The 18,644-nt window shown below is 41.5% G+C and overlaps 1 protein-coding gene across 2 annotated transcripts in view; it reads left to right on the top strand.

Annotated features, from left to right (window-relative positions):
• Positions 1 to 668: 668 nt before the first annotated feature.
• The window catches only part of GLS (glutaminase), a 95,364-nt gene continuing 77,388 nt past the window's right edge, over positions 669 to 18,644 (top strand). The window contains exons 1-3 of one of the 2 annotated variants that reach the window (XM_062189339.1): positions 669 to 1,272; positions 17,367 to 17,463; positions 17,820 to 17,941. In XM_062189339.1, coding sequence (XP_062045323.1) covers positions 899 to 1,272; positions 17,367 to 17,463; positions 17,820 to 17,941 — 593 coding nt within the window. In that variant the 5' untranslated portion in view covers positions 669 to 898. The remainder of the gene's footprint in view (positions 1,273 to 17,366; positions 17,464 to 17,819; positions 17,942 to 18,644) is intronic. The other variant, XM_062189348.1, reaches the window with a different exon arrangement.

An 18,644-nucleotide genomic window follows, 5' to 3' on the forward strand; every position in this document is an offset into this window, starting at 1 on the left:
GAAAGGATTTTGCTCATTTTTTCCTAAACACTTCACATCTGGGTAGTAGCCAACCATGGAAAGTTTCAAGCAAATATTACGTTTGGGAGAGGGATGCAGCTCGTCCCGGGCAGCCTCGGCGGGACCGCGGCCCTCGGAGGAGTCGCCACACGCCCTGACCACATAGCTGCGGGGCAGCGGCAAGCTTGGACCAGCCGAGCCCGGACCGCCAGGCCAGACTCCAGCCCTGGCCAAGCCGCTGACCGTCCGGCCCTTGGCTACCGGAGCTCTCGCCCTCGGGTCTCCCCAACAGCTCGAGGCCCCGGAGTCCGGAAGGAGCCCCCTCGTGTCATACACGACGAGACCCCAGAGCTCTCGGCAGCCATCTAAGGTTGTCCGTGGCGGCACGAGGGAAGGGGCTACTCTGGAGCCCGCCCAGACTCCCCCGCCGCCTCACACGTCAGTCTGGTTCCTAGCCTTGCGCCCCTCCCCCTCCCCCCGCAAGTCCCCCTCCCGACTCTCCGCGTACCCGGCGCCGAGAGAAATTTGACTGCTCCAGTTACCAATCAGAAGAGAGGTCGGGAGCCTGAGCCAATCAGAGCAGGCGGAGGGGGCAGGCCGCCGGCGTCCTCCCGCCCCCGGGCGGGTGAGCGCGGAATGTCTCCAGCCCTCCCTTGCGCGTCAGCCTCAGTGCGGAGCCTTCGGCGGTGCGAGCAGCGGCTTCGGGCGGCGTCGGGAGCAGCCAGAGCAGCAGAAGCAGTAGCCCCCGTGGCTGGAGCCGGAGCCGCTCCCTCGTCGCTGCTCGTTTTTCTCCTGCCCTTTCCGCCTCTCCGCCGGAGACCGCGTTTCCCCAGCCGGGCGGCCGCCCACACCCGGAGCATCTTCCCCCTGGCGAGCGGGCGCTGACGGACCCGGAGGCATGATGCGGCTGCGAGGCTCCACGATGCTGCGGGACCTGCTCTTGCGGCCGCCCGCCGCTGGCAGTGCGGCTCTGAGGCGGGCGCAGCCCCTCGTCACCTTGTGCCGGCGCCCACGGGGCGGGGGCTGGCCGGCCGCCGCCGCGCGGCTCCACCCGTGGTGGGGCGGGGGCGGCCGGCCAGCAGGGCCCCTGGCGCGGGGGCTGTCCAGCTCCCCCTCGGAGATCTTGCAGGAGCTGGGCAAGGGGGCCGCTCCGCCGCAGTCCGGGGCGTCGCCGCCCGCGGCCCCGCCGGCGCCCGGCCCCAAGGACGGCCCCGGGGAGACTGACGCGTTCAGCAACAGCGAGGGCAAAGAGCTGGTGGCCGCAGGCGAAAAGTGAGTGTCTCGGCGAGGCAGAGGAGGCCTCGTCTCTCTCTCTCTCTCTCGGGACGCGGGCCGGGGGCGCCTGCGTGGGGCGGGATGGAAGCCCAGGTTGGCGAAAGAGAAAGAAAGAGATGCCGGGCGGCCTGCGTCGTCTGCGCCATGTGATTAGGCCCGGCCCCGCCCGCGCCCTCCCCGCCCGCGCCCCTCCGCCGGGCCCCCACTTCCCTTCCCCGCCCCCGGCGCGGGTCTCCCGGGCGGGGCTGCGGGGGAGCCCGAGGGGGCTGCCCGGGCCCGGCCCCCGGCCCCCGGCCCCCGGCCCCCGGCGGGGAGAGGCCGCTGCGCGGCGTGCGCCGCGTGCTCCGCGCCCTGGCTCGGCGGCTGCAGCGCCTGGCCGGTCGCCCAGCCTCTAGAGGGTGATGCCGCAGGAACATCTCCTCCGAGTGACATTTAGCAGCCGGGCGCTGGGCAGAGCCTGTGCCTTGCTAGCTCGTCGTCGTTCCAGGCTCGAGTTTTCGCTCCGCCCGCCCTCTCTGGGCCTCTGCCTTCATCCCGCTGGAAGCCAGATGTGGCAGAGTGTTGTCAACATTTCGTGGGGTTAGCTCCTTCAGGCGACTGGGAGAAGCCGGCTTGGGGCACCGGAAGTAATGATTCAGAAATGAGATTAGGAGGAATCGGGGTCATGTGGCCGAGAAGATGGGGCAAAGCGGTACGCACCACCTGTTTGCACTGGGGACCGGCTTTGAGCTGTCCAGAGTGTGCCATGAGGTGGACAGCTTTTCAGAAATGAAAGTCAAGTGGCCAAGAGGAAATGTGCCATAAAACGTTAGCAGTGAAAAAATTTGAGTTAAGTAGTTTTTGTGACTGACTTGATGTTGATTCATCCTGTGTGTGCTCAGAAGTTGAATCTCAAAACCAAGTTGGTTTTTCATAATATGAGAATTTCCCGAATATTTTTGTCTTGTATAATGTAAATGGACAGACTTTCTCTTCCCCAACAGGTGAAACTAGCTCCTGCTTTCTTTATAGCCTTATTTTTCTGACTTTGTGCTGGGACTATGCCATCTGCTTTGTCTCTTATCTTCTGTTAAATGTTTCTAGCCCCTGAGTATTTTAAGTCAAACTGAAAGTGTGGTTGTTATAATTTCAATCTCAGGCCTGCTTGATGTTTCCTGTAATTGAAGTTGGGACCTTCCTAGAACATTCCGAGTTAAAAGTTGTTTCCCAGACTGAAAAAATTATTCTAAAGAAAGAAAATCACTTGGTGATGGGCAAAAATGTATGGAATTCTCTGATAATGGTTTTGTACCAGAAGGTAGTGAGCAGATCATTTAGTATCTTAGGTTACATGGCTCAGATCAGGTTTTTAAAAAGCTACACTCTTTGTTTCTCTCCCTAATGTTTTACAGACTAGAATGTATATGTTTCATCTCCCCGGGGACTCACTTTTACTTTATCAGGCATGTAATAAGAGTTTAAGTACTTGTACCCAGAGCTAGGAAACTGCAAAATGCAATTACTGCCTTTTAAAAGTTATCCTTAAGGGCTGTATGATGGGAACTGCTTTCCATTCAAATTAGGTCTTCCCTCTGTCTCTTCAGTGACTTGCATCCTTCCTTTCTTCCTTTTGTCAGATAGGAAATTGATCAGCATTTGTGATGTGCTTGTCCTGTAGAAGTTTCTGGTTTCGTTGCCTTCTTAATAAAAAATCATCTGTTAGCAATAACTTTGAGGCACTGTTTTAGCTAATGTCCCATTTTGTTCCCCCTCCTTTGCTGCCCTCCAAAGAAAACCAGTCTAGGGAGAGAATCTCAAGAAAGTTTGCCCTGTGCTTTGGGAATTTGGCCACCAAGATAACCTTGTTTACCTAAGTTCGAGGGAGGAGTTTAAGAATTGGCTTATTTATCTTATTTTTTGCCGCTAAAGGTTGGCTAGAGTGGTTCAGGAGCAAGTTAAATGTGTGTGTGATAATCTTGAAGAGTTTTCAGTCTAGGATTGGGGGGCAGAGTGAGGTGGGGTGGGAGGCGTCCAGAGTGAACCCAGCTGTCTTCAATTTACATATAAAGTGAGAGCACTGGCTTCAAGGTTGTGAAGGGAGCATTTTAATTTGGTTAAAGTTTCCATATTCTGAATGATCTGGTTTCCTATTGTAGTTCTCCAGCTTTGGCTCCTTCCATTTTGTCTTTTCCTGACAAACATTTCTCTTATCTTGGGAGGTAAGCTTCCAGTTGATCCTGTTATCCTTTATAATGCTTAGCCTCCAAAGCATAGGTCATTCTCAGTCAGCATCCACCTGGAATGCCGGCACTCATTCAGCACTTTCCCACATTTTATACAATATTAAAGGAATTAGCTACGTGAAAATCAAATGAGTTAGCATTTTGTTAAAACCTTAGTGTGTTAAATGCCACAGAACTATTAAATAGAATAAAATTTCTAATTCATTTATTGTAAAACCTGTCTAGGACATTGGCCTTTAATTTCAAGACCACATGAGAATTAAAAATTTTTTCTTTTAAATTTCCAGGAACAGTTTTTCTTAAGAAATTATCCATCTGTCTTACCTGAATCGATGGGATTTGCACTGTTTATCTTTTTGCCCTGCTAGTAAATGAGGTCAGAATGAATTTAATGCTTCACCATAGCAGTTTTATCAGATCATGTGACTGGCATATTTGCTTTCCCTCCTTTGCTTCATTCTGATCTTTGTATTTTACCAGCCTTACCTTATATTCTGGAAGGAGATGGAATATAAGCTAGTGTTGTACTTCATCGTTTTCCATGAACTTTTTGAGCCACTGTCACCCTAGATGATGTACCCTCCTTCACACAACTTCAATCTGGTTTACCATAAGGTTGTACAACTGATATCTTAATACTATATGGGAAAACATAAAGATCTTTGCCCAGTTTTCCTTGTTGTGGTCTACTTAATTTTGTTAGAAGTCCTGCATTCTGTCATTTTGAAAACCAATTCTACCGGACTCTATATTTTTTAAATTGTTCTTACTTTCCAGGCTGTTTCTGGGTTTCCTCCCCGGGTAAACCCACAGCTGAAGCCTTTCCTTCTTTTCTCCCATCTTAACAGCATATCCCTTCTTTTAGCTTTGACTTTCATATTTGTGTAGGTAATTTTTCATCTCACGTTTAGCTCTACATTTATACTCCCAAAGTCATAATTTTCTCTAATTCAGTCTATTTTGAATTCTTCTTTGCATGCTGTTGCCAGATTGATTTTAGAGTTTTAATTTCCAAATATCTCTATTTCCAGAAAACAACAGAGGCGAAAATTAGCATCATATCATAGTCATAAATTGTTATGGCATTCAAGAGCTTTGATTAACCTGCATGTCAGTACTTGTTTAACATACCTTTTTGTTAGACTTTTCTGGAGCGTTTTGTCTTTAATTTCTGTGAAGACCTTGAGGATATGTTCACCTTAGTGAACAGTCCCTGTAAAGGATTGCTACTTTTTATTTGGGCATTTATTTTTTTAATTAGAAAAGAGATACATAAAAGAAAGGGATTAGACTGGAAAACCTTAACATATCCATGTTCTTTAAAAAATAAATAATTCATACAGGGTACAATAAAGGCAGTATTGAAAGTATTGCATTAAAATAATGAGACCATTTCCCCCTGTCAGATTGGCAAATGTTAATCAAACAATCTAAAAGGTATGGGAACTAGGACCTTTTGCATTGCTAGTGGAAGTGTAAATTAGTTCAGCTGGTTTGGAGGGCAGATTGATAGTATCTGTTGAAAACTGCATTCCCATGATACAGTAATTGCATGTTTACACATCTACACATAGTAGTAGTATTTGAGAAAGAATATTTTTTAATTACACAAATAAGCATAATTTAATGTACATTTAAGTTTATAAATAGAATTTGCAAGCAAAAGTTACTTCAGCTAGTGTGACTTGATGTTAACAAATGGAAAGAGAAGAGCAAGGAATTGAATTTCAAAGTAAGATCAGATACACATTTTAGCAAACATTGTAGTGATGTTAAGAAAGTATTTGGCAGATATATTTTTGAATTGAAAGAAGCTTGGTTGAAATAGGTAGCAACTACATTTATGATCTTTATATAATGCATTTGCTTTTAATCTATAATTTTTATTAATATTTTTTCATATTTTTATTCATATTTACTAAATCAAGATTGAAAGTATATTTAGTTTCTTCTTGTCTTCTCAGTGATTCCCTAACTTATTTTATTTGTGATTTCTTCAATAATAAGTTTTTCTAAGTCATGGTTATCAGTGAGTTTTGTTTTAATGGCATATGAAAAAAATGCCAACAACTGCGTGTCATAACATTTTCTGGTGGCATAATATCTGCATTAAACCACGTGCATCCATTAGCCATTGGTAAATTTTCACATGATCTGGCATGCTGATTTTGATACTTAGATGAAGTTCCCTGAAAGAGCAAGAATTAGATGTCTGCCTACCATACAGTCAGCTAACTCAGGAAATGACTACCAAAAAAAAAAAAGAGTTCAATAATACAGACAAAAGAAGGGGATGGGGGTGGGGTAACTGTTTTAGCTAAAAAAGGTAAATGTCAACTTGATGAGAAGTTTGCTGAAGGTATTTACGGGTTTCTTTGAGTTTAAAAAAAAGTTGAAAGAAGTCAGTAAAAGGTTATATTATTTCTTTTTAAAAATAATTTGAGGGTGAGACTTAGCCCACCTGGCCACAGTGCTGGCACCCTCCATGTTCAGAGATAGTGCAATAGTTAAGTGAATTGGTACACCCATTTGAGAGTTTCTTGTTTTGCCATTAAATTGCACAAATACTTTTTGGGTATATGAAAAAATGGGACTGGCATTGTGGTGCAGTGGATTAAACTGTCACCTGTAATGCTGCCATGGGCACCAGTTTGAGTCCCAGCCGCTTTCCCTGGGAAAAGCTGCAGAAAGATGGCCCAGATACTTGGGCCCCTGACACCCTCGTGGGAGACCTGGATGGAGCGCCTGACTTAGACCTGGCCCAGTCCCAACCATTGGGACCATCTAGGGAGTGAAACAGTAGAGGGGATTCAATATCTTCCCTCTCCCTATGTTACTTTTTTTTTTTTTTTTTTAAGTTTTATTTATTTGAAAGGCAGAGTTGCAAGGAGGCAAAGGCAGAGAGAGAGAGGGAGAAAGAGGTCTTCCATCCTCTGGTACATTCTCCAAATGACTGCAATGGACGGAGCTGGGCTGCTTCTGCGTCTCCCACCTGGGTGCAGGGGCTCAAGGAGTCGGGCCATCTTCTGTTGCTTTCCCAGGCCATAGCAGAGAGATGGATGGGAAGTGGAGCAGCCAGGACTGGAACTGGTAACCATATGGGATGCTGGCACTGCAGGTGGTGGCTTTACCCAATATGCCACAGCGCTGGCCCCTCTCCTAACTTTCAAAATAAATCTTAAAAATTTTTTGTACTGGATGATCTCAAGTGAGATTAAACTTAAAAAATAAAAATAAAAAAGCACAAACTCACAGATAAAGTAATAGAAGGAAGTAAGCCTAAATGACATTAGCAATTGAAGTTTGAGAGTGGGGATTGTTTTTCCTGCCTGCTTATAGTTAAGATTTCCCATTATGTATGGGAAATTTTTAAAACCATGAAAAGCATAACTTTTTTTTTATTAAACTTTATTTAATGAATATAAATTTCCAAAGTACAGCTTATGGGTTACAATGGCTTCCCCCTCCCAAAACTTCCCTCCCACCCACAACCCTCCCCTTTCCCGCTCCCACTCCCCTTCCAATCACATCATGATTCATTTTCAATTCTCTTTATATACAGAAGATCAGTTTAGTATATATGAAAAGCATAACTTCTAAAATCAGAAGTACAACTGTTAAAATTTTGAATTTGTAAATCTCTACTACCTATTTTGCTATTCTGAATCCTATTGATGATTGTATAATAGTGAGCACTATTGCACTGAAAAAAGTTAGGAAAAAAGATGATGAATGGATTTGTATAGCTCCCATTTATCAGCAGTAACCAGTTATGTTTACCATTATCCCCAAATATTAAGCTTTTTATTTATTTTTTTTTATTTTTATTTTTTTATTTATTTGAAAGAGTTACACAGAGAAGGAGAGGTAGAGAGAGAGAGGTCTTCCATCTGCTGGTTCACTCCTCAGATGGCCGCAACTGCTGGAGCTGTGCCGATCTGAAGCCAGGGTCTCACGCGGGTGCAGGGGCCCAAGGACTTGGGCCATCTTCTACTGCTTTCATAGGCCACAGCAGAGAGCTGGATCTGAAGAGGAGTAGCCAGGTCTTGAACTGGCGCCCATGTGGGATGCCGGCACTGCAGGCGGTAGCTTTACTCTCTACGCCACAGCACCAGCCCCCTCCCAAATATCAAACTTTTAAAACTTCTGTTTTGGTGTAAGTCCCTGTTGAAAGTATTACATATTTCTCTGCTGTAGTAAAACAGTAAAATAATAATAAAGCAATATAGGAAATGTAGTAAAACAATATAATATTATGTTAATATTTTATTAGCATAATGGAGTATTTAAGAAGCATTACTATGAAGACAAATGCTGGTAAACTTTTTCTCCGAAAGGCCAAATAGTAAATATTTTTGAGTTTTCAGGTTCTCTGTATAACTATGAACATGTCATTACTCAGGCCAGCTGTGCTAGCAAAGCAGCTATAGACAGTAGGTAAACAAATGGGCATGCTGTGTTCCAGTAAAACTTTATTTGCAAAAAAAAAGATGGCCCTCTGCAGTTTGCATGCTGCTACCTGAGAGTGTATTTAGTTGTAGGGAGACAGACAAACACAGAGAGAGAGCGAGCGAGAGCGAGAGCGAGCGAGCTCCCATCTGTTGGTTCACAATGGCAGAGAGTAGGCCAGGCTGAAACTAGGAACTAGGATCTCAATCCCAGTCTCCCATGTGGGTGGTAGGAACTCAGTTATGTGACCCATCATTGGTGTGTCCTAGGGTTCTCATTAGCAGGAAACTGGAATCTGGAGCCAGGGCTAACCCAGCACTTCCAAATAGGATGCAGGCAACTTGACCACTAGGCTAACCACCTGCCCTATTTCTGCTTTGTTCTTGTGGACCTTTGTATCTTATCTGTTGTTCCATGTTATTACTATATTCACTGCAGCATTTCTACCTCATTCTCACCCTCTGTACCCAAATCCTTAGTTTTTTTTTTTTTTTTTTTACTTGTGGTAAATAAATATAACATAAAACATACCATTTAACTTTTTTTTAGACTTTTTTTTTTTTTTTTTTTTTTTTGACAGGCAGAGTGGACAGTGAGAGAGAGAGAAAGGTCTTCTTTTTTTCTGTTGGTTCACCTCCCAATGGCTGCAGCAGCCGGCGCGCTGCAGCCGGCACACTGCACTGATCTGAAGCCAGCAGCCAGTGCTTCTCCTTGTGTCCCATGCGGGTGCAGGGTCCAAGAACTTGGGCTATCCTCCACCGCCTTCCCAGGCCATAGCAGAGAGCTGGCCTGGAAGAGGGGCAACCAGGACAGAATCCGGCGCCCCGACCGGGACTAGAACCTGGTGTGCCGGCGCCGCAGGTGGAGGATTAGCCTAGTGAGCCATGGCGCTGGCCCATACCATTTAACTTTTAAAAATGCATAGTCCAGCAGCATTAAGTACATTCCTTAGTTTTTGTGTTAGAAACCCATGTGATTAAGTTTATGTGTAAAAAGAAATATTGGGTGGGTATTTTTTTTTATCGCTTTATTTTTAGCAACTCAGAAACTGACAATTAGAGTTGCAAGCCTCCTTAAAGAACATCTAATTCCATCTCATTTTACATAATATATAAACTGCCCGGAAATATTACATGACCTAATCAAGTTCACACGGTGTTATAGGACTGTTTTATTTTTAAAAATGTGGTATCGCAGATTTAAAAAACATTTTATTGAATTAATTACTTTTTAGGTTCCAGATCCTTTCCCCCTGTTCTGTTATACTCCTACAGATCGTTACTCATCTCCACTTGAATACTTTCTTGACAAGAGTTTACTCCCTTAGGCAGCCTAATCCATTTTCCTAGCTGCTTTGTTTTTTCTGATGTGTAGCTAAAATCAGCCTTAACATTAACGTCTTTCTATTCATCTATAATGATACCAAAATGCCTGTGACAGAATTCATGTAAAATCTTTTTCTAGCTAGAATGACTTTCTAGAGGAGATTTGACTGAAGGAATTTGTTATTGGAAAGACTGATACAGTTGGGCATTATGAACTTGATCTGCCCAAGTCTTGGTCTGTCCACCTGGGACTGAGTGCTGACCAGGTTAAACTTCTAAAGCTGTGTACATATGAACACAAGGCCATCAATTTATGTGAACAGCCCAAACACTTCCTTACATGATACTGGCTTTTGTGCTTTTTACTGTGGCACTTGCTGTTGAATACATTTCTTCAATAAAGTCCACTCAGAACAGCAGCTTTGATTTAATATGATTCATCCTTGCTTTGTACAGAAGATAGTATCTAACAAGACAAAGCAACACGTTAGTCATCTGATATAAGTAACTCCCCCCAGTTGTCATTTTGGTTAGAAAGTCTTCAGGAGGCTAGAAGCCTCACCTTAAGTATTTCTCCTGAAATGGAGTGCTAACATCCAAGCATGGCTGGTGTGGCAGAGCAGGATGAATTTGTGGGTAATAACAAAGGACCAGCTTTATGGGACTAATTCTGGTTCAAACACTTAAGAGTTGGGTCATTGGACATGTTGCTTGACTTTGAGACTGGCTTAATCTGTGAATTGGGCACAGTTGGCCCACTTTAATTTACCTCAAAAGACTTTTAAGGTAATACAATATAAAGCAGAAATTTTTTTTTTCTTTTTAACAAAGCCTTAATTGATGTAAGCTGTCACTAATTTAATCAATAATTGGCCTTGGGGTGAGATGGCTTGGATGGTAAGAATTTATTACTTTGTCATACTTTCGATTCATTCTGGTACACTAGTATTTTTATTGTCAGCAGCCATCAATTCAACCTTTTTTTTTTTTTTTTAAGATTTATTTATTTATTGAGAGGTAGAGTTATGGAGAGAGAGATCTTCCCGCTGGTTCACTCCCCAGATGGCTCTAACAGCCAGAGTCCTGACCATAGCAGAGAGCTGGATCCGAAGAGGAACAGCCGGTATATGAACCAGTATATGGCATATGGAGTGGAGACTTAGCCCACTGTACCACAGCACCGGCCCCTATCAGCTCAACTTTCAAACCAATAAATAGGTTTAATCTGCTAATTCTGTGCTGGATATATGCTGTCAGTCACACTAACTTCAAAGTGATGAACTGATTTTAAAAACAACCCCAAATATCTTTTTAAGGATCATTATTTTTAAATAAAGACAAGTAAAAAGATCAGCATATTCTTTTGTATTGTTAGCCTCTTTCTTTGATCCCAGTTGTAAAAAAAGATAGTTTTTGATGGTCTGATAAATCTCTCATGATTATATCTGGTTGTGTGTGTGTGTGTGTTTTAAGTTTGAGAGGCAGATAGAAAGTTCTCATCTGCTGGTTCATTCTCCAAATGTCTGCAATGCTTGGATCTGGACCAGGCCAAAGTTGGGGGCTAGGAACTCAATCCAGGTCTCCCACAAAGGTGACAAGGACTTAATTTTTTGAGCCATCATCTGCTGCCTCCCAGGGTCCACATTAGAAGGATGTAGAATTAGGTTCATTGGTACTAGAACCCGGACACTCTTGATACAGCATGGGGCATCCTAACCATTAGGCCAAATCCCTGTCCCTATATTATGTCTTTTAAGAGTTATGCAGATGGGCTGGCACTGTGGCATAGAAAGCTAAACCTCCACCTGCCATGCCAGCATCCCATATGGGTGCTGGGTCGAGTCCCAGCTGCTCCACTTCTGATCCAGCTCTTTGCTAATGTGCGTGGGAAAGCAGCAGCAGATGGCCAAAGTGCTTGGAGCCCTGCAACCACGTGGGAGACAGGGAAGATGCTCCTGACTCCTGGCTTCAGCCTGGCCCAGTCCTGGCCGTTGGCGTCCGTTTGGGGTGTAAACCAGCAGATGGAAGATCTCTTTCCACCTCTGGCTCTTTTCCATAACTCTGATTTTTAGATAAATAAATCTTTAAAAAACAAAAGTTATGCAAATATGCCAAAAAATTAAGAATATTACCCAAGATTTGATTACCCCAGCCTTGAAGATTTATACTTTGGAGAGGGCAGGTGATATGAAACATTTAACAAAATAAGGCAAAAAGTTGATTGTAATTTTTCCCCTCCATTCACTTTGCAGTTCTCAGTAAAGATTTGTTTTTCCATTTCCTCCTTTTAAGTCTTTTTTAATTTATAGGATTTTGAAGTGATAGAGGGAAGTTGAAGTATTAATATTCCTAGTTACAAATCAAACTTTCCTGATGTCCCCATCCATCAAGACAAATGTATTGCTTTTTCTGTACATCCCAACGCTGTTTTTCACACTTCTGCATAACCTGCTGTGTTTCTGTAGGGTTATCTCTTTAAAAAGAGTGCCAAGAATCTACCTGGGCAAAGTCCTGTGAAACAACTGGGGTGGTGATTGATACGTTAAAAGTTTAGGGAGAGGAGGATTATAAACAGAAGGCATGGTAGGTTAAAAAAAAAAAAAAGACAAGCAAACAGGATTTATTTACAGGTCAACAAGGCTAGTCAATCATACTGGAGAATTTATAAGAGAGAGATTAGGAATGGATACTGCAGAGCTAAATTACAAAGAGCTGAATGCTTGACTGAAAAGTCTGAATTTCCCTTTGGTATTGGGAGCTGGTTGGTCAATATAGTAACAACAGTGTGTGTTTTCATGTTGTAAAAGTTTGCCCTAATTTGAACTCCATGTATTTTTTTGGTTAGTCTCCTGATTTATCAGTTGATTTATATGGATTTCTCTCAACCCTAAAAATTGTGTATTAAAATAGCCTGTAGATAGAAACAAGCACTTTAAAATTTGTGCGCTCTGTACTGCAGCTGTTTGCTGTTGTTTGTATATATGCAGTGACTACTTACCTGCATCCCCTTGGTCTGTTTTCTTGCCAGAAAGCCCATTCTGTTGCCACGTTTCCAGCTCCTGCCCATCTTTCAAGTTCAGATCACATTCCACCTCTTGTAAAAAGGCTTCACATTGTTAGCCTGCAGTGAAGTTGTTTTCTAGTGACTGTATGGCTCCTTTCTTGAGATTCCTTCTTATATACCTGTTTTCTGTTTCCCCTTCTAGACTGTAAAAAGTGCCTAACATGCTGTGCATGTCATAATTACGTACTTACGTACCTGGGGTTTTTCTTCTAATTTTTATGAATCTTTTTTTTAAGCTACTTTCTGAATCTGACAGGAGAATTGGTAAAAGATGGAACAGTAGGATGGTAAAAGGATCTTAGAGGCAAAAGTTAGAAAGGAAATGAGAGAATAAAAGTTAGGGGAAGAATAAAAAGATATGAAAGCAAAGATTCTTTAAATTCACTTGCCTCCTATGTATATCCTGTTTTAGTTGCTGAGTGGCATAACCATTTTATGGTTTTTCCTCCAGAAAGTCTGTAGGGCTTTCTTGGGTTTATCAATAATTATTGATATGATTTGAAAGCTTGCTTTTTTTTGTTAGTAAAACTTAAATACTTCTCTCAGATTTCTTAGTAACATTTTCATTACTGAAAACTATAATTTTTAGCTTTTCAATTTTCTTAACCAAACATAACATTGAAAAGCATTGTCAGTAAATAAAGACGTTAAATTAGGAGAGAATAAAGACCATAAGCCAAGGATGATTATTTTGAATAGTTTCTATCTTTTCGTGAGTTTGAAAAGAATATTTTTATTTTGTTTGTTCACTGGACTGGTAATCTTAACTCAGTTTGAGTTTTTAAATGCTAAGCTAGGTACTAATTTCTTATCAATTTTTACAGCTTATTTTGGAAAGTATTTTTTAGAGATAGCTTAAATTCTTTCTCCTTTTGATGAAATTAGCTTATTCTAAAGTAAGGAGATATTTATCTTTTTTGCTGGCCATGGCAATAACATAGCCATCTTAATGTTTTGCACTATGTATCACAAGCCAAAGTGTATTTTTTATGATGCTATTTACAGAGCTTTTAGGCAAAGCAAATACCATTTACTGGTGTGATAAATACATAGAAAGCTTATTCTGCAATTTTTAAAAGTGATAAACTACCACTATCTGAAATTTATCTGACAAACCATTTTCTGCAAATAATTGGTATGCTATTATCCACTGACTTATCTAACAGCTGGTTCAGTTTTTTTCTTTAAATATTAGGTCATCAGTAACGTTGAATTCTGTTTAATGGCATTAGACCAGCGTAGGACCTAGAAAACTTATTTGTACCCTGTAAAAATAATAACTAGCTAGTAAGTTAGAAAGCCAGTACAATATGGTGGTAAATACTTTTGGATTCAGGGAAGCAAGGATTCTAAGTCATTCCTGCAACTTTGTCATGTTTCTTTTTCTTCCTTTTTTTTTTTTTTTTTGACAGGCAGAGTGGACAGTGAGAGAGAGACAGAGAGAAAGGTCTTCCTTTTGCCGTTGGTTCACCCTCCAATGGCCGCTGCTGCCAGTGCACCGTGCTGATCTGAAGCCAGGAGCCAGGTGCTTCTCCTGGTCTCCCATAGGGTGCAGGGCCCAAGCACTTGGGTCATCCTCCACTGCACTCCCGGGCCATAGCAGAGAGCTGGCCTGAAAGAGGGGCAACCAGGACAGAATCCGGCGCCCTGACCGGGACTAGAACCTGGTGTGCCGGTGCTGCTAGGCGGAGGATTAGCCTGTTGAGCCACGGCGCCGGCCTGTCATGTTTCTTAACCGAGCCTGTTTCCTTATCTGTGTAATGGATAGAGTTATTCTTTCTTCAACAAATAATGTTTGTTGAGCCTCTGTTGTATATCAGGAACCATAAACTATTTTGAATAATAATGGTACTTCATAAGTGCATTGGAAAATTAGAATGCATGTGAAACACAGCATAGTCTGTGGAACTTAAGTGAGGAGTAAGTTTTAGGTTGCTAAAATACTATAGGTGGGTATTTGAAAATTGTCTAAAAGTTGCTTTAGGGAATATTTACACAGTTGATACTTGAACAGTACTGGGGTTAGTTGAAAATCCAGGATAAACAACTCCCATGAAACTTAATAATAGTTTGCAGTTGCCTGGAACCCTCACTGACCATGTAAACAATTGATTGATGCATATTTTGTATGTTATGTATGTTTTATAAATGAAAAATATGTGAGAACTGCAAGAGATTTTTTTACTGCCATAGAGATTTACTAGAGACAGCTGTTCATGTAGAGATGATTAGTATCATAGGGCATTTTAAGTGTATACTCTATACCTGAGCTCACCACAATAGCAGCAAGAGGTGACTACAAAATTATTACAGTGGTACAATATGTACTATAGTAAATTTTATGCAGTTATGACTTAATACTGCATCCTTACACTTGTTTACATTTCTCTTGAATTCAAATGGTACCATGTACACCTGCTTTTGTGTGCATAAGTTTTGATAATTTTTAACTTTATAATAGTGGTGTGTAGATTTTATTGCAGCAAGTGATAAAATAGACTTACCTACCTTTATTTTATGTAGTCATATTATACCTTTCATTTAATTTTTTGGATATATTTCTAGAATGCCCTGTTTGAGAGATTTTCCAAATTGTTGTAAATCTCCGAAAGAAGAAAATTTGTGTGTAAGTGAGCCCACACAGCTCAAGCCCATATTGCTCAAGAGTCAACTGAATGTGCAGGATGTCATAAATTTTTTTTAATTATTTACTTATTTGAAAGGCAAAGTTACAAAGAGAGAGAGAGAGAGAGAGAGACATCTTCATCCTCCCTCCTCACTGACTCTCTGAATATTTGCAGAGTAGGTCAGAGGTAGAGAGAGCAGGTCAGAGCTATGCTCAGCAGGGAAGCCTCTTTGAAACATGGTAGAATATATGAGTTTTTCCTGTATAGCAAACTTCCTTAGGATTTAATGGTTTAAAATAAAATGGCTTATAATTAAATAAAATTGGCTTATAATTCTGTGAACTACCACAGTGAGATGGGCTCAGCCGAGAAGTTCTGCTCTCAGTAAGACTCAGTCATGCATCTTTGGTGAGCTGGAAGTCAGTAGTTCCACACACATGTCTGGTGATTGGCTGGCTGGGATGATGGAAGTAACTAGATCAAGTGTCCACCACCATCCAACAGGCTAGTTAAAGATCATTTCTTGGGGCCGGCACCGTGGCTCATTTGATTAATCCTCCACCTGCGGCACTGGCATCCCATATGGTGCCGGGTTCTAGTCCCAGTTGCTCCTCTTCCAGTCCAGCTCTCTGCTGTGGCCCTGGAGGGCAGTGGAGGATGGCCCAAGTGCTTGGGCCCCTGCACCCGCATGGGAGACTGGGAAGAAGCACCTGGTTCCTGGCTTTGGATCGGCGTAGTTCTGGCCGTAGTAGCCATTTGGGGGATGAACCAACAGAAGGAAGACCTTTCTCTCTCTCATTGTCTAACTCTTATCTGTCAAATAAATAAATAAAAAGGTCATTTCTTTATTTGATGGTAGTTATACTTCCCAAGGTCAGCAAAAGGACAAGTCACAATGTCTAAGCACTTTTTATACCTCTGCATGCATCATATTTGCTAATTTTCATTGGCCAAAGCAAATAATTGTGGGACCTGCTCAGGTTTGAAGCATGGGAGAGAGTCTAACTTTTTTTTTTTTTTTAATTTATTTATTTATTTGAAAGGCACAGTTACAGAGAGACAGAGGCAGAGAGAGAGAAGTCTTCTTTCTGCTGGTTCACTCCCTAAATGGCCACAACAGCTAGAACTGGACCAGTCTGAAGCTAGGAGCTTCTTCCAGGTCTCCCATGTGGGTGCAGGGGCCCAAAGACTTGGATCACCCTCTACTGCTTTTCCAGGCCATAGCAGAGAGCTGGATCGGAAGTAGAGCAGCCAGGAATCAAACTGACGCCCATGTGGGATGCTGGCACTGTAGGCGATGGCTTTACTCACTACGCCACAGTGTCAACCCCCCAACTCTTTTTTGTAAAGATTTATTTATTTATTTGAAACACAGAGTTATAGAGAGAGGGAAAGACAGAGAGACAGATCTTCCATCCATTGATTCACTCTCCAAATGGCCATAAGGGCTGGAACTGGGCCAGACCAAAGCCAGAAGCCAGGATCCTCCTCCAGGTCTCCCATGTGGGCGCAGGGTCCCAGACACTTGGACTATCTTCCGCTGCTTTCCCAGGCCATTAGCAGAGAGCTGGATTGGAAGTGGAACAGCCAGGCCTTGAATTTGTGCCGATATGGGATGCCCACCCTGTAGGTGACTGCTTAACTTGGTATGTCACAGTGCCAACCCTGATGTGTTTCTAATAGTATATTTAATAGTAAATTTTTAATAACTTTTTTCTAAAATTAAGATTTGTGGAATTTCATTTGTGTATGTACACCTGGATCATACTAGAAATAATAACTTGTTTGAATAGAGTGTTCAAAGGAGTGAATGTATTAGATCAGCTAATCTCGAAATAACCCCATGAGATAGGCATTATTCTTACTCAGGTGAAGAAACTGAACTACACAAAGTTTAGTTAATTTACCCGAGTTAGTATTATAACCGGGATTCAATACCTTGTGCATTTGATCTTAACTATAGCCCAGTAGTTAATTGTGGTCGCTCCTAGATTTTACAATCAGTTTAACTATTTGAGTAACTCATAAGATCATCATGTTAAGCAAAACCAACCAAAGTATTGACTCTTCCCTGAACATTTACTGATCTGTGTAATTAGTGTTGGGTTGTATAGGAAGGTATCACAACAGATGGCTAGGCATTAGAGTAGCTAGAGTTGGTAATTAGAATTTCAAACTCTGTGATTAAAAATATCCGTATATTAATGAATCATTTTGTTACTTGTTTTTCAGTGTGGTTCCTGGTGATATGTTTGACTTTATTAAATCAGCATTTATTATGATTATAGTCTTGATGAATAGATCAGCTTAGACTGGATCAGTGATTATTTAATAATGGATTTAGTTAAAACCTGTTAAAATGGTTACACAAGGATTAATTTTGTATTTTTTTCTCCCCCTTTAGTAAAGTAAAACAGGGTCTGTTACCTAGCTTGGAAGATTTGCTGTTCTATACAATTGCAGAAGGACAAGAGAAAATACCTGTTCATAAATTCATTACAGTAAGTTTTTATCTTTCTACCTTAATATTTTAAAAACTCTGTAATACTAAGTCAGTAATACAGTATTATTGAATTGTAGGGTTAAAGTTCATCTGACATGTAGAGTCTGACTGGCACTGTCTCTCTTAACTACATTTCCAAATTTTTATCATACTTATTTCAAGGTAATCTATGAAAGAAAAAAAGAAACAATGAGAAACTTGCCCAAAAAGTGGGTAATAGTGACACTAAAATGCCATATACATATTCAAGTATTGGGTAGATATTTTTGTATACAGGAATAAAACTTATAGTTGGAATAAGCATATACATTATTTGCACTATATATTTACAAACTCTTATTTTTTTAAAAACAGGCACTCAAATCTACAGGATTGCGAACGTCTGATCCCAGGTTGAAAGAGTGTATGGATATGTTAAGATTAACTCTTCAAACAACGTCAGATGGTGTCATGCTAGACAAAGATCTTTTTAAAAAGTAAAAATTTCTGCCAAACCTTTAATGGTGATATGCTATGCTGTATGGTGATTTTGCTTTTAAAACAGAATTGCATCTTTGAAGGCCAGTGCTTCCTGTATACATGAAAAAAAAGGATTTATAAACATCATTTGTCTGAAAAACAGTGTTGGTATACATTACGTTTCTATACTACACTAGGCTAAGAGTATGCAGTCTTTAAATCTGTTCTGAGGAGATTCAGCCATTGATATTTCCAGTTTACCTTATCTGGAGATTGCATTCACTTTGAGCACCTCCTTTGTCCTGTCCTTGCTTATAGTGATTTCCAGTTCATCTGCATGACTTTCTCCACAGGGCTTCTAGTTCTCACGAGGTGATTTAGATGACATCAAAAAGTGAGAGGGCTTCAGACAGCTCTGTATCCCTTAGATTTATATATCTTTGCTATCTTTTTCTTTCTTCTCTTCAGAAATATTCATACAAAGGATTTGATGATTTCATTTCCTTCAAAACAGTTAAGAACTAAAGAGAGCTTTGGAGATTAAAACCCTGATGTGCTTGAATGAGGATCTTTTGATTCCTGTATTTGCATATGTTTGTCATTTTTCTTCATTAATTGTTTCTGTTTAATGGACAATGTTTGTAATGGGTCTTAGGGTTAAAAATAGTATTTTGACTAATAATTTCTAATAATTAAGTGGGAACAAGTATAAAACTGCAC

Source organism: Lepus europaeus, chromosome 1, assembly GCF_033115175.1.
Source record: "Lepus europaeus isolate LE1 chromosome 1, mLepTim1.pri, whole genome shotgun sequence".
Classification (NCBI taxonomy): domain Eukaryota; kingdom Metazoa; phylum Chordata; class Mammalia; order Lagomorpha; family Leporidae; genus Lepus; species Lepus europaeus.